The 16,162-nt window shown below is 47.0% G+C and overlaps 1 protein-coding gene across 1 annotated transcript in view; it reads left to right on the top strand.

Annotated features, from left to right (window-relative positions):
- LOC140207669 (uncharacterized) overlaps positions 1-14,912 on the top strand; it is a 41,563-nt gene extending 26,651 nt beyond the window's left edge. The window contains exons 2-3 of the mRNA XM_072276230.1: positions 12,692-13,216; positions 13,637-14,912. Coding sequence (XP_072132331.1) covers positions 12,692-13,216; positions 13,637-13,970 — 859 coding nt within the window. The 3' untranslated portion in view covers positions 13,971-14,912. The remainder of the gene's footprint in view (positions 1-12,691; positions 13,217-13,636) is intronic.
- Positions 14,913-16,162: the final 1,250 nt, after the last annotated feature.

Below are 16,162 nucleotides of genomic sequence, written 5' to 3'. Positions count from 1 at the left end.
GTTTTCTGGTCCCTGTCCAGATATTTAAGCAGTGGAACACGGGATTCACTCAATCATCCTTCCTGTTCAGACTGTAGGGAGGCATTCACTCGATCATCTGACGGACTGGCAAATCTGTCATTTTACACAGGGGAGAGGCCATTCATCTGCTCAGACAGTAGGGGTAGATTCAATCGGTCATCTCAACTGAAGTACATCAGCGAGTTCACACTGGGACAAGGCCATTCACCTGTTCTGTGTGTGAGAAGGGATTCAGTCGGGCTTCCCACCTGTGGACACACCAGTCAGTTCACACTGGGCAGAGGCTGGTCATCTGCTGAATTTGTGGGGAAGGATTCACTCAGTCATCTGACCTAATGGCTCCCCAGCGAGTTCACATTGGAGTGAGGCGGCTCACCTGCTCAGACTGTGGGAAGGGATTCATTAAATCATCTCAACTGAAGGTACATCAGCGAGTTCACACTGGAGAGAGGCCGTTCACCTGCTCAGACTGTGGGAAGGGATTCACTCAGTCATCTGATCTGCTGGCATGGCAGCGATTTCACACTGGGGAGAGGCAATTCATGTGCTCAGAATGTGGGAAGTGATTTGCTCGGTCATCTGATCTGCTGGCACACCAGTGAGTTCACACTGGGGAGAGGCTGTTCAGCTGCTCAGACTGTGGGAAGAGATTCTCTCAGCCAAATCAACCAAACGTGCATCATTGAGTTCACACTGGGGAGAGGCCATTCACCTGCTGTGAATGTGGGAAGGGATTCACTCAGTAATCTAACCTTGTGACACACTACCGGGTTCACACTGGGGAGAAAGTTTCAATAAGCTTCATGCTGGATATTTGTCCATCATTGTTTCTCAATGCAATTTTGAGAGTGACTGTCGGTGCTGAACTCTGCAATTATTGCTGCTGCTCACCACACCCAGTTCTGCACCCTGGTCACTGGGCATGGGAGGAGTTTCTTCTGCTGCACATTCACCTTTAATGGGACTGGAGATTAATATTCTGTATCTGAGACAAATAAATCAGTTCTATTTTAAACTCTGTCTCCAGTACTTAGTGAATTTATAACACACCAAGTGTACAGTAGAGAGTCAACTCAGGCCGGCTGGACCCTGCCAGTGATTCTGTTCCACGACAGTTTGTTTAAATCCTGCCTTGTTGTTGCCCTCTCGCTCTCCCTGTGGTGATGGTTTCCAAACAGTCACCACTCTGTGGGTGAAGAAGTTTCCCTTGAATTTTCTGCAGACTGAAGAAGTCGAGCTGACTGCAGTTCTGTCTGAGATATTATTTAATCTCTGGGCTGAGGAAGAATGACATTGGTCGTTAACCTCCTTATTGACGACTCATTTCCACATTATGGATCATTTTCCCTGCTTCTAAAGGGTTGTTAGAAAACACCACTGTCCTCTAAAGACTGAAATCAGAATGGGAAACCATCAGTTGGATTTTCAATGGAGCAGGGTCAGAAACCAGAGGCGGGTCTGCACAGGGCAGAGTTTGGGGCTCTGGGCGATGGTTGGGGTAAGAACGTATGATGAGGAGAAGGGAATCAGCAGCGGGTCGTGGCAACGAATGACAGAGTAGCAACATTTGGAAGCTGATTGACAGAGAAAATAATTCGTTTGTCTGACTGATGACACAAACAGTACCTGTTGTGAGGTGCTCCATGGGTCGAGGAACAAGATGTGTTGGGATGGTTTTATCTATTGAGGGAGTTGTTCCTTCTTGTTTATCCCGTAATATTATATCTGAATGGTTATTGTGGTTTGTCCTATCTGAAATAATGTATTGATTATCATAGTAGATGGAATACAGTGTAGGGAACTGTATAGTCAGGCACTTTGGGAAAAGAAATAAAAGTGGCAGATATAATACAGTGTAGGGACTGTGGGTCTGCAGTTAGGTACTCGGGTTCCCTCAGCATAATGTTGCACAAACATTATTCGTAAAACACTCTGATACAATATGGGTTTCATTTTGTTGCAGACAAAAATGCCATGTTGGAACTACAAGTAAAGTACATTCCCTCAGTGGTAGAGAAACGTTCAAACACCCCTCGCCATCTGTGAAAACTCTTCCGAGCCCTAAAGCACTCCCTATTTCTATAAACCCTTCCGACCCCCACAGCACTCGCCATCTCTGCAAAACCCTCCACCATCCACCCTGGTGCATTCAGGCGACAGCTGACTCGAGAAAGACACTGCCCGTGGCGGATGGCAGGGCTCATAAAACACCCTCACGCTTTTTGTTTATAAACCTACCGATTTGCTTGGATATCTTGACTAACCCTCCTTCCACCTTGCCTCCTGTGAAAAAAGCTATTTCTTTTCCTCAGTTCCTTCATCTCCGTCACATTTGTTGCCAGGATGAGGTTTTCCTTTCCAGATCGTCAGAGTTGTCCTGCTTCTTCAAAGAATACAGTTTCCCTTCCACCACCATTGATGCCGATCTCACATCTAATTGCTCCATTTCCGGAAAATTCACCTTCACTCCATATCCCAGTCACCTCCACAACTTCTCTTGTCTCCAACAATCAAGCTCATCTTTTACTGAACCCCACCCCAACTCCCGGCTTTCCACAGGGATTTCCTTGTCCACTCGTCTCCCCGCACTGATCTATTTCCTGGAACGTAACCTTGCAAAGCCAGAGAAGTGCTACACGTTCCTATTTACCTCCTCCGTCAGCTCCATTCAGCCTTCCAGCTCAGGCAGCACATCACCTGCGGGTCTGTCGGGTTCATCTACCGTATCCGGCACTTCCAGTGCGACCTTCTGCACCTCAGCGAGACCCGATGTAGATTGGAAAACCTCCTTGTCAAGCACATTCGTTCCGACCGCAATAAAACGTATTTCCCGGTGGCTAGTCCACTCTCGCTTCCCATTCCAACATGCCGGATCATTGTTGGACTGACGCGATGACAGCACTCCCAGGTTGGAGGAGCAGCACCTCATAACACATCTGTGTAGCTTCCAACCTGACAGCATGAACATCGATATCTTTAACTTCTACTCCACATTTTTTCCACCCACGCCCCACCCTCTCGGTTCTGTCTCCCCTCTTACCTCCTCTCTTGCCCATTGCCGATCAGCTCGCTCTGGTGCCTCTTTTCCATCCTTTTCTCCCATGGTCGGCTCTCGTCTCCTCTCAGATTCCTTATTTTCAGCCCTTTGCCTATTCTGCCTACCACCTCACTCCTTCTCACTTCACCTCCCCCCTCCCCGCCCACTCAGCTTCGCTCTTACCTGGCTTCACCAATCACCTGCCTGCTTGTAATCCTTCTCCTCCACCCAACATCTTATTCCGCATACCCCACCCCTTCCATTTCCGAGGAAGAGTCTTAGCAAGAAATTTCTGCTATGCTTCCCCCCCACCCCACTCTCTAGAAGCTATCTGACCTCCTGAGTTCCTCCAACATTTTGTGTATGTTACTCTGCATCTCCAACATCTCATTGGGTCAGAGTGCAGAGACTACAGCGGCTCTCACTAATGTCGAGGAGGCCATACGGGGAGAACAGAAAACAGCAGATGACCCCGTCTGGCACGAAGCTGAAGAGTTGCCTCACACAGAAGGACTGTTTGGGACCCTGACTAGCGGTCAGGAGAGTAGTTTGGGGCAGGTTTAGTATTTCAGCCACTTGCGAGGTTGGCTTCCAGCTCCCTCCACCCCTCCGTATCTCTGGAAACATCTCCCTATTATGGACAACACTGCCACCTGGTGGTGATTTGCCACAATAACAGGCCCTGGTGATTTCTTCATTCTTCTGCAAAAGGCTAAGGTAACAAATGAGTTGCATTCTTTGCCGATTTGGTCTTGAATGTCCCCAGAACCTGTTCCGTTTTCTCAGACCGAAATGGGTCTGGCGGTGACGAGCGCGGGAATATGGTGGAAACTGAAAATAAATGGTAGGATGAGCTGAAGAATCGGTAGGAGTGGAGTCGCGGGGTACGGTTTTCCTGGGCTGTGTTTTTCTCGGGCTCGAAACCAGATTTACTCTCCCCGCTGCCACGTTCTACAATAATCATTGGTTCTGTAGAGTCAAGATCGAAAACATTGCGACGGCCTCCGAGAAGAGCTTAGATATGTTATTTGTTAATTAGTTGAATAATTGACGTGAGCGGATATTTCGCTGCGCTGATGAACTGCTGTCTGAACTTGAACTGAGTTACCCCATAAATAAACATGTTTCTGCAACAACTTAATATCACCAGTCTGTCTCCGGTGTGTTGAAAAATGTATTCAGAATCGTGGTAATTATATTGATCCAGTCCGGCAATGCTGTAATAAAGAAATTCGGCAACACTCACCGACCACAGGGTGATGAAGCTTCCGGAGATGGTGAGAAGTAAGATCACAGACCTCCTCCTGCTCCCCATCTCCGGGTCACTGCGGTTCTCCGCCTTGCTCTGACCCCTCAGCCCCTTACGGACGCGACTGGTCACTAAAATGTGTCTGACTGTCAGAGCGTTGAACAGTATTAACACGAACGGGAGTAATGGCGTTAGGACGGTAGAAAGCCGGTCATATCCCACCCACCCGGGATCTGTATAGCAGCCCGGTATTTCAATACAGTCCCAGGGTGTATTGTCAATCACTTTCACAGGACGATATATAAAGACGAAGGGCACATTGTTAAAACAGAGCAGAACGCCGGTTGTTGTCAGAACCACAGGCGCAGTTTTCCCGGTGCAATATTTTATTTTCCACTTCTGGCAACAAATAGCGACAAACCGATCAAATGTAAAAGTGACGGTGAACCAGACAGAACTTTCTGTTGCTGCCTCTCCCAGGGCAGAGATCACACTGCACACGGGGTGATGTCCAGGAAAGTCCCGGGGAAGTAATAATAACCGACCCGCCACAATATCAGCGCAAACACGATGGTCAGTCGATCCGCCGCTGCCGTGGCCACCAGGTAGCGAGTGGTGCGGGTGGAGAGGCCGCACTTTCCCCGGGACAGGATCACCATCGCCACTAAATTCACTGGGAAGCAACAGAGAGAGCGAGTGAGTTATTGTCTGTCCGCTCCGTGGGTCCCGGGGCAGGGAGATGCTGGAAATAGAGAGCAGCTGATTCCCGGAGGTTTAAAACGCGGAAGGCGGCGATCGCCGGCGCCTCAAAGGTGCCGATGCCGGGAGAAACGTTCCGGTCCGGGGCGCTGACTGCACGGAGAGCAGGATTCGGGAAGGAGGCCGGGAACGCTTTGGAAAATCAGTGTAAATCTCTGTCCATCAGGTTTCTGACTGACATGCAAAGCCGAGAAAGCCTTGGCAACTTTCTCAGCGACAATGATTCCCGCGATCCAGTCACATCTGTTCACACTGTCCGGTCCCGCTCAGCCCCGCTGTCTCCGACTTTGTCCACGGACAATTTCCAAAGCTCGTTGCGGATTTACTTCCCCCGTTCGCAGGCATCGATCTCCTCCTCGGCTTCCGCCCACACGGGCCCGGCTCGGCTCGCTTATTTTAAATTCCGCAACTACTCTTCGCCGCGGCTCCTTCACACTCTGTCAGGGGATCGGTTCAGAAAGTGTCCATGTTGGTTTTATTTAATATTCTCTCTGACCGGAATTACTGCAGCGTTACTCTAAATGCTCCGGTGCTGATGGTCCCAGAGCTGAGTGTCGCCTGTAACTTACCCCGTCTGACCTGTATCGGACCCCTCTGTGTCGGCTCTGAACTCCGGCTTCACTCCATCGATATCAGGGCGTGGAAACAAACCCCGGGAAACAAAAACCCACAGACACCCTTATTTATTTTTTCCAAACTCCCGAAACTCTCGGGATCTAATATATAGCTGGTGGCATTTTCAGGATATAAATCTACTTTTTTTTTTTGTCAATAGCAGACTGAGGAATATTGATTTAGTCCCTCAGCCAAACTGTTGACACAGTTTGGGAACAACTGGGCTCCGAGCACCGGTCCCTACAACACCGACTGGGACAACCTGCAGGCCCAAGAAGGGTCTTGTTATTCCAGTGGCCACACATTTTCATTCCACGTCCCATTCCCATTCTGATATGTATGAAGCCATACTCAGGTTGCAGGAACAACACCTTATATTCCGTCTGGGTAGCCTCCAACCCTATGGCATGTATATTGACCCCTCTAACTTACGTTCATGCTCCTCTTCCCTTTCATACCCCATCCCTTATTTATTTTTAAAATATATTTGTTATTTTCCCCCATTGTTCTCTCTCTCTTTTTTCTCCCTCTGTCTCTCTCACTATAACTCCTTGCCTGCTCTCCACCCTCCGGGCTCCCCTCCCGCTTCTCTCTCCTCAGGCTTCCCGTCCCCTGATCCTCTCCCTTCTCCAGCCTCGTATCCCTTTTGCCAATCAACTTTCCAGCTCTTTGATCCACCCCTCCCCTCCTGTCTTCTCCTGTCATTTCGGAACTCCCCCTCTCCCTCCAATTTCAAATTTCTTACTATCTCTTCTTTCAGTTAGTTCTGACGAAGGGTCTCGGCCCGAAACGAGACTATACCTCTTCCTAGAGATGCTGCCTGTCCTGCTGCGTTCAACCAGCATTTGTATGTGTGTTTCTTGTTCCTCCGAAATGTTTTCAGCTGTGAAATTGTTTTTATCAGAAATAACCATGGAGACTGAAATTTTCTAAGTTGAAATGTTGTCCTTCACCCACTGACGTGCTTTGTAAACTTTTAACAGTGTAGAAGAGTCAAAGGATTTGTGTATAGGAATCACAAACACAACAGCCCGTTCGTTCCGCTGTATCTGTCAGTTCACCAGCGCTTGAATGCCGCCGATCCTTGAATGTGGAGGCGGAGATGCTGGAGAAGACAGCGCCCCACTCGCTACAAGGAGAGCCCGATCACGTGTCCATGTCCGTGATCTGATTGGATACATTGCCATGACGTTGGTAGCAGTGTGATGTCATTCACTGGCTCTCATTTTGGAAGGGATTCAGTCGGCCATCGCAGATACACCAACAGCTTCGCACTGGGAAGCGGCCGTTCACCTGCTCCGTGTGTGCGAAGAGACTCATTCAGTTAACCCAGCTTGTGATGCTCCGGTGAGTTCACAATAAATAGAAGCCACATTTCTGTCCGGAGTGAGCAAAGAGTTTTACTCAATCATCCCAGCTGCTGCAACACCAGCAACTTCACATCAGGGAGGAAAATCAGTCCTGGGAAAAGCCTCTGGCTATCCACACGACCAATACCTCTCCTTATCTTGTACACCTGTATCAATTTCCTGCATGATTCTCTCCAGACGGAATAAGACGATGAGCTCACCGTGGTTTTCACGTTCTTCAGGGCTCCGGACTAAGGCGGTTAAACTCCTTCTTCCCTGTTCTTTTCAACTTTTGGTGTCATTTTCACTAATTTCAAAGGACTGTGCCATAGACAGCTGGGTTGTTGCAATGCACTGCTGAAGTCTGACAGCAGACTAACGAATGAATCTTCGATGGAGGGGAGTCAGAAACCAAAGAGTTACCAGCCTGAGTCAGGACTTTGGGGCTCCAGGAAGAGATGGGAACTAGAGTTTACAAGCAGGAGGAGGAAGAGGAATCAGATCAGCAGGATGCGGCTAAAATGAAAGATCAGAAACATTTGGAAACTGGTTGATCGAAAAAATGTGGTTAATTTCTGCAAAATACTGGTGGAAATCAACAGATCAGGCAGTCAATGCGGAGAAGAATAAATGGGCAGCGTTCAGGCCGAGCCCCTTCAGCATGCATTGGCTGTGTACTCCTCTGCTTAGTTGCTGCCTGAACTGCAGAGTTCCTCCAGCATTTTATGTGTATGTGTCTGCATTTCCAGCAACAGCAGAATCTCTTGTGTTTTATATCTGCATTTGTAAGAACGTTCTACTTTGGCATTAAACACGCGGAAAGTTTGCTGATATTAAGTGTATTGTTTTAAGGGAGTGCTTTCTGCGTTAAAAGAGGTGCTGAGTTTTCTACACAAAAAAACACTGAGGTATGTACTTGAACCGGTGCTTGTAGAAACTTTCAATGGCACCGTGATTACCCAGAAAGCTCTGCGTAACAATTTTCGCCGTCTCTGCAGCACCGATCGAATGCGCAGGCGTCAGGGCTGCGGATGGTCCCGAATATCACGCATGCGCAGTACACAAAAGTCTTCGGATATCGCTGCAGGTGAGTGTTTCTCCGTGCGCCCGTTTTCACTACCGACTGAGGGGCAATTGCTGTGAATCCGGACACTGTGACCAGCGATCCCGGGACAGTCCTGTTCTCTTCCCTCTCTCAGCCCCACGATCCCTACCCTGACCCCGGGGAGCTTCCGGCTGATGAGGGAATGGGAGCCGATGGATCTCTCAGACAGAGCTGAGCTCCAGCTGTCTAAATGCAATGATTAGGAATTTGGAGAAAGGGAACAAAATCTTTTACATCACCAGTTGAGAAAATCACCTTTGTTCCACCTCCAATCACAAACAAGAGAAAATCTGCAGATGCTGGAAATGCAAGCAACACACACAAGATGCCGGAATTCTGCATTAGTACACTTTTCCATAGATGCTGCCTGGCCTGCTGAGTTCCTCCAGCATTTTGTGTGTGTTGCTTGTTTCACCTCCTCTTGTTCTGGACCTTTCTACCCGTGAGGACATGTTTTGACCCATTCACTCTGTGAAGATAATGATATCAAACACCTTTGTCCTGGGCAACAAATAGCTTTCACATCACAAATGTGCCAGACTCCAATGAGACAGACTACTGCGCCTCCCTTTATATTCATTGGCATTACCATCAATGAGTTCACCACATTTGGGGGAGGGTTCAGGGGAAATATGTATGTACAATACAGAAACTGGTATTACCTGTGTGTATTGCAGTGATGCAAAAGTTGCTGGACAATTTGCAACTGGGAAGAAGTGTAGTGATATGTGGAAATCTGACTTCTTGAAAAGTATTTTAGCAAGCAAACCACATATGGACAATGTGCAAAAGCTCTGGTGAAAAAATCCTTCATCACCCATTACAGGCCTGCTGCATAGGTTGTCTGAGAGTGCAGATGAACTCGATCAAACCCAGAGGAGATCAAAGTTCCTATCGACAGTGATTTGCCAGCTGCTAAAATGAATACCTCTCTGTATAAAATTCACTGTGCACATGTTGTCACTGGGTGAAAAATGCACAGTACAAGATTTATGTGCACACTGGTTGTTACAAATTACAGGTGACATTGGTGGGAAAGTGGGGAGACCTCCAGTGTCCCTGATGCCTTCACCTGCAAGATGTGCATCCAGCTACAGCTTGTAACCCTTCACTCTAAGGAGTTGGAGCTGGAAATGAATGAATTCTGGATCATCCGGGAGTTTGGGGGGCTGGGTGATAGCTATGACATGAAGAGAGGTGATTTTCACCCAAGGTGCAGGACACAGGAAACTGGGTGAGCATCAGGAAGTGGAATGAGTTTAAATAGCCATCGCAGAGTACTCTTGTGGTCATCCCCCACAACAAGAGGTGGACCACTTTAGAAACTGTTGGGGGGATTACCTGGCAGAGGAAAGTCAAAGGGATGATAAGGGATTTGTTAGTTGGGGGAACAGAACAAGAGGGGACTAATATCCTAGTGGTAAGGCTTGCTAGTGCTAGTGTGGGGGGAGGGGTGATGTGGTTAACATAAGTTGTAGGGGGAAAGGGAGCCAGAATGACAGAACAGATATTGGAGAGGGTGAACTAAATTGAATTGACTTTATTACATACATCCTTCATATACATGAGGAGTAGAAATCTTTATGTTATGTCTCTGTCTCAATGTGCAATGTGTAATTTATAATAAATAGTTTGTACATAGGACAGTCAATATAACAGAGAAATCAATTAATTAGTCTGATGGCCTAGTGGAAGATGATGTTCTGGAGCCTGTTGGTCCTTTTGCTGTGGTACCTTTTCCTGAATGTTAGCAGCAGGAACAGTTTGTGGTTGTGTGATTCAGGTCCCCAATATCCTTTGGGCCCTTTTTACGCACCTGTCTCTGTAAGTGTCCTGAATATTGGGATGTTCACATCTACAGATGCGCTGGGCTGTCCGCACCACTCTCTGCAGGTTCCTGCGAATAAGGGAAGTACAGTTCCCATACCAGGCAGTGATGCAGCCAGTCAGGATGCTCTCAATTGTGTCCCTGTAAAATGTTCTTGGGATCTGGGGCTCCACCACAAACTTCTTCATCCATCTGAGGTGAAAGAGGTGCTGTTGTGCTTTCTTCACAACACAGCCAGTATGCACAGACCATGTGAGATCCTTGATGATGTTTATGCCAAGGAATTTAAAGCTGTTCACCCTCTCAACACCAGATCCATTGATGTCAATCGGGGTTAGCCTGTCTCCGTTCCTCCTGCTGTCCACAATCAGCTCCTTTGTTTTTGTGACAATCAGGGAGAGTTTGTTTTCTTGACACCAGTCAGATGTTGTTCAGACGTCACATAGAGTGAGCAATCAAATGTTCGAGCATGGTGCAATGAATGTGCAGAGCTGTGTATATCACAATGCATGAAGCATTGTACGAAATCCAGAGGAGCACAGGACAGGGAATTCTGATATTGTAGCCATTATTGGGACTTGGTTGCATGCAACAGTCTGAGGGATTTAGAGGAACAAATTTGTAAAGAGATCGCAGACCATGCCAAGAAACGAAGGTTGAGTCAGTAAGTGATTTTAACTTTACATATATTGACTGGGACTCCCATACTGTCAAAGGACTAAACGGGGTAGAGTTTGTCAAATGTGCCCTTAATCAGTATGTAGAATTCCTGATGTAGAAGTGTGCAATGAGCTGTTAGGAAATGATCCAGGGCTGGTGACAGAAGTTAGTGATCATAATGCCATGAAATTCAAAGTAAAGATAAAAAAATAAAGGTCTGGACCATGGGTTGAGGTTCTAAATTGCAGAAAGGTCAATCTTGATGGTATCAGGAAGGATCTGACAAGTGTGGTTTGGGATAGGCTGTTTTCTGGCAAAGGAGTACTTGGTAAGTGGGAGGCCTTCAGAAGTGAAAGTTTGAGGGTGTCTAGTTTGTATGTGCCTGCCAAAATAAAAGTTGAAAGGTAACTGGTGCAGGGAACTTTGGTTTTCAAGAGATATTGAGGCCCGGGATATTTTGTTCCTCGAAATGCCTCAGACTGTTGGGTGCTACCAAAACTCATTAATCAATATCATAATTCCATGCCCTGAGCCCATCTGACTTTTCTTTAGTCATCTGCTGTAGGTTTCTAAAAGCTTCTCAATAGTTTTTGCTCTATATTTTGCCATCCCTTTGGCTTTTCTGTTGGTTCGGCATCTCATTTCAGCCACGGTTGTGTCCTCCTGCCTTTCCAATGCTTCTTCTGGATGTATCGATCACTCAGCTCCCGAATTGCTCCCAGAAATTCCAGCCATTGCTGCTCCATTGTCACTCCTACCTCTACCCTTCCAAACAAGTTTGGCCAGCTTCTCTGTCACAGAAACATGGAGAAGTTCAGTTTGGAAACAGGCTATTTGGCTCATTTAGTCAATGCCAAAAAAACATTTAAGTTGTCTAATGCAGCTACCTGCACCGGGACCATTGCCCCCCATACCCCTACCATCCAGACCTCCATCTGAACTTCTTTGAAATGGTGAAGCTGACCTCATATTCACCACTTGAGCTGGCATTTCATTCCACACACTCACGACCATTTCAGCGAAGAGCTTTTCCAAATATTCCCGTTAAATTTTCACCTTCCCCACTTCCCCACAACTTCTGGTTGTCATCCCACCGACCTCACTGGAAAAGGCTGCTTGCATTTACCCTATCTATACCCTCATAATTGTGTATACTTCTAACAAATCCTCAAAGCAATGCATAATTTCCTTGTTTATGTTCAGAGCCTTATTCAGATGTATAAGATGATGAGGGGCATTGTTTATGTGGATAGCCAGAGTTTTATTCCCAGGGCTGAAATGGCTAACACGAGGGGCAATAGTTTTAAGGTGCTTGGAGATAGATACCGAGGGGATGTCAGGGGTAGGTGTTTTACACAGAGAGTGGTGGTAGTGTGGAATGCACTGCCGGAATTTGTGCGAGAGGGTTTCAGTAACTGTGGGGCCAGGTCACAGATTGGAGATGGCAGAAATTCCCCATTCATAGAGAGACAGAAAGAGCATCAGAGAACTTGATGATCATTCCAGGTACCAGCACTGTGCCCAGTTAGATTATCTCTCCTTCCAACTTGGGTTGAACTTCACTGTAACAGTGTGATGCCAGATCACACCTTGACAACTGAAGTGATCTCATCTGAAATGTTGTCCTACACCCATTGATGGATTTTGTAAATCTATTTACAGGTTAAAACTGACAAGGAATTTGTCTACGGGAACGTTGAACACAACACGCCAGTTTTGCTGTCTCTGTCCAGATGTTTAAGAAGTGGAGCAAGGGATTCACTCGATCATCCTTCCTGCTCAGACTGTGGGGAGGGATTCACTCGCTCATCTGACCGACTGGCACGCTCGTCATTTTACACGGGTGAGTTCCCACTCATCTGCTCAGACAGTGGGAATGGATTCACTCAGTCATTTCAACTGAAGGTACATCAGCAAGTTCACACTGGGCAAGGCCATTCACCTCTTCTGTGTGTGAGAAGGGATTCAGTCGGTCTTCCCACCTGTCAGTTCTCACTGGGCAGAGGCTGGTCATCTGCTGAATTTGTGGGGAACGATTCACTCGGTCATCTGACCTAATGGCTCACAGGCGAGTTCACACCGGGGAGGGACCGTTCACCTGCTCGGACTGTGGGAAAGGATTCACTTGCTCATCTAAACTGAAGGTATATCAGCGAGTTCACACTGGGGAGAGGCCATTCACCTGCTCAGACTGTGGGAAGGGATTCACTTGCTCATCCCAACTGAAGGTACATCAACGAGTTCACACTGGGGAGAGGCCGTTCACCTGCTCAGACTGTGGGGAGGGATTCACTTTGTCATCTCAGCTACTGAGACACCAGTTAGTTCACACCGGAGAGTTACCATTCACCTGTTCAGACTGTGGGAAAGGATTCACTCGGTTATCTAAACTAAAGGTACATCAGAGAGTTCACACTGGAGAGAGGCCATTCACCTGCTCAGACTGTGGGATAGGATTCACTTGCTCATCTAATCTGAAGATACACCAGTCAGTTCACAGTGGACAAAGGCCGTTCGCCTGCTCAGACTGTGGGAAGGGATTCACTCGGTCGTCTCAACTGAAGATACATCAAAGAGTTCACACTGGAGAGAGGCCATTCACCTGCTCAGTCTGTGGGAAGGCATTTGCTCGGTCATGTCAACTGAAGGCACATCAGAGAGTTCACACTGGAGAGAGGCCATTCACTTGCTCAGACTGTGGGAAAGGATTCACTCAGTCATCCACCCTAATATCTCACCAGCGAGTTCACACTGGGGAGCGGCTGTTCACCTGCTCGGACTGTGGGAAAGGATTCACTTCATCATATCAACTGAAGGTACATCAGCGAGTTCACACTGGGGAGAGACCGTTCATCTGCTCAGAGTGTGGGAAAGGATTCAGTCAGTCATCCAACCTACAAGCACACCGGTCAGTTCACACAGGGGAGAGGCCATTCACCTGCTCAGTGTGTGGGAAGAGATTCACTCGGTCATCTAAACTGAAGGCACATCAGAGAGTTCAGACTGGGGAGAGGCCATTCACCTGCTCAGACTGTGGGAAGGGATTCATTCAGTCATCCACCCTAATGGCACACCAGCGAGTACACACCGGGGAGCGGCCATTCACCTGCATGGAATGTGGGAAGGGATTCACTTCATCATCTCAACTGAAGGAACATCAGCGAGTTCACACTGGGGAGAAGCCATTCACCTGCTCAGAGTGTGGGAAAGGATTCACTCAGTCATCCCACCTACAAGCACACCAGTCAGTTCACACTGGGGAGAGGCCGTTCACCTGCTCAGACTGTGGGAAGAGATTTACTTGGTCATCTCAACTGCAGAGACACCAGCAAGTTCACACTGGGTAGAGGCCGTTCCCCTGCTGTGAATGTGGGAAAGGATTCACTCAGTCATCTAACCTTGTGTAACTCTTGCTTCAGCTAGCAGCTTAATATAGGGGGTGATAGCCCCCCAGCCGAGCCAAACTTAAGAAATCTCATTTGGGAGGATGCTGCGTGATCTGTCCCCTGTTACCATCAGTACCCTGAAATACCAAACAGTACACAATATGTGATTAAACAATTAAGCTTTATAATTCTTACTTTGACTATATGGTTAGCGAAGAACAAAAAGGGCCCACTCTCTCCATTCGCATCTTTTCATCTCTCCCTGGCAAAAGACCACAAAAATCTCTCTTCCAGACTCACAAGAAAGAACATTTCACTCATTGGATAGCTCCGCACTCCAAAACCCTGTTATCTCTAGTCGTAACCTAAACATTGCTGCTACAGAGAAACCATTACCTCAGCAGTGAAACACTGCACCGAGGCCATTACATTAGCAGTGAAACCTTACAGTGTGTTACACTTGTGACATACTGCTGGGTTCACACTGGGGAGAAAGTTTCAATAAGCTGCATGCTGGATATTTGTCCATCACCATTGCTGAATGCAATTTCGAGAGTGACTGTCGGTGCTGAACTCTGCAATTATTGCTGCTGCTCACCACACCCAGTTCTGCACCCTGGTCACTGGGCATGGGAAGAGTTTCTTCTGCTGCATATTCACCTTTAATGGGACTGCATCTGAGACAAATAAATCAGTTCTATTTTAAACTCTGTGTCAGGGACTTAGTGAATTTATAACTCACCTAGTGTTCAGTAGAGAGTCAGCTCAGGCTGGCTGGACCCTGCCAGTGATTCTGTTCCATGACAGTCCTTTTAAGTCCTCTGCTGTTGTTCATCTCTCGCTCTCCCTGTGGGATGGGTTCCAGTCACCACTCTGTGGGTGAAGAGGTTTCCCTTGAATTTTCTGCAGACTGAACAAGTCGAGCTGACTGCAGTTCTGTCTGAGATGTTCTTCGCCTCTGAAATCTCTGGGCTGAGGAAGAATGACATTGGGAGTTAACCCCCTTATTCAGGGCTCATTTCCACATTACATGTCATTTTCTGTGCTTCTAAAGGGTTGTTAGAAAATACCACTGTCCTCTAAAGACTGAAATCAGAATAGGAAACCATTAGTTGGATGTTCAACAGAGCAGGGTCAGAAACCAGAGGCAGGTCTGCACAGGGCAGAGTTTGAGGCTCTGGACGATGGTCAGGGTAAGAACGTATGATGAGGAGAAGGGAATCAGCAGCGGGGTGTGGCAACGAATGTCAGAGTAGCAACATTTGGAAGCTGATTGACAGAGAAAATAATTTGGTTGTCTGACTGATGGCACAAACAATGCCTGTGGTGAGGTGCTCCAGTGGTCGAGGAACATGTGTGTGTTGGGAATGGTTTTATCTATTGCGGGAGTTGTTCCCACTTGTTTATCCTGTAATATTATATCTGAATGGTTATTATGGATTGTCCTGTCTGAAATAATGTGTTGATTATCATATAATTTGTAAGATTTTGACTCTAAAACTGGACCAGGCTTGAATTTATGGTGCCTTTATGAAGTGATGGAGGGCATTCATGAGTTTGTATTTTAAAGCAAGATTTTGATGAATGATATTTACCACTTGATTGTACCTTTGTAAGTGATCAAATTGAATTAAACTGCTGCAGGATCCTGGAATGTGTTGGATTGTGTCTGGTTTCTCTTGGCATTTTCTGCACTTGCTGCCTTGTTTGTTTGTATTTCATGTGTTTTCGATTTTTTTTCCCCTTTTGTTAACCACCTTGTCCTGTATTTCTGAAAGGACCCCCTCTGTTTCTGGGAAGAGGGATCCAACTCTCAGTCAGGTGCTCGATGCTTCCTTGTCACCGTCTCATCTGCTCAGATCGTTGGGATGTCTCCCATGGAGGGTCATACTCATTCCACTGGTTAATGTTTTCTTCCATAGTGATTATTCATTTCTTTGAGTTGTCCTCTCATTGAAGTTTTCTGGTCTGTATTTCTTATCACGATGGCATAGACACACCTGGAGTGCTGAATTCTGTTCATTTTTGATGAAAATATATACTTACAAGTTTTATCTGACTGTTGTGTGATTTTTTTTTCATGTGTGTTCTTTCCAAGGTAGTGTTAATCTAAATGGGTTTGAGTGTAAATAGTCTTTTCTAAAGTTATTTAC

Source organism: Mobula birostris, chromosome 13 (genome assembly GCF_030028105.1).
Source record: "Mobula birostris isolate sMobBir1 chromosome 13, sMobBir1.hap1, whole genome shotgun sequence".
NCBI classification, from domain to species: domain Eukaryota; kingdom Metazoa; phylum Chordata; class Chondrichthyes; order Myliobatiformes; family Myliobatidae; genus Mobula; species Mobula birostris.
The sequence above is the reverse complement of the archived record's forward strand: the minus strand, read 5'-3'. Positions and strand labels throughout refer to the sequence as shown.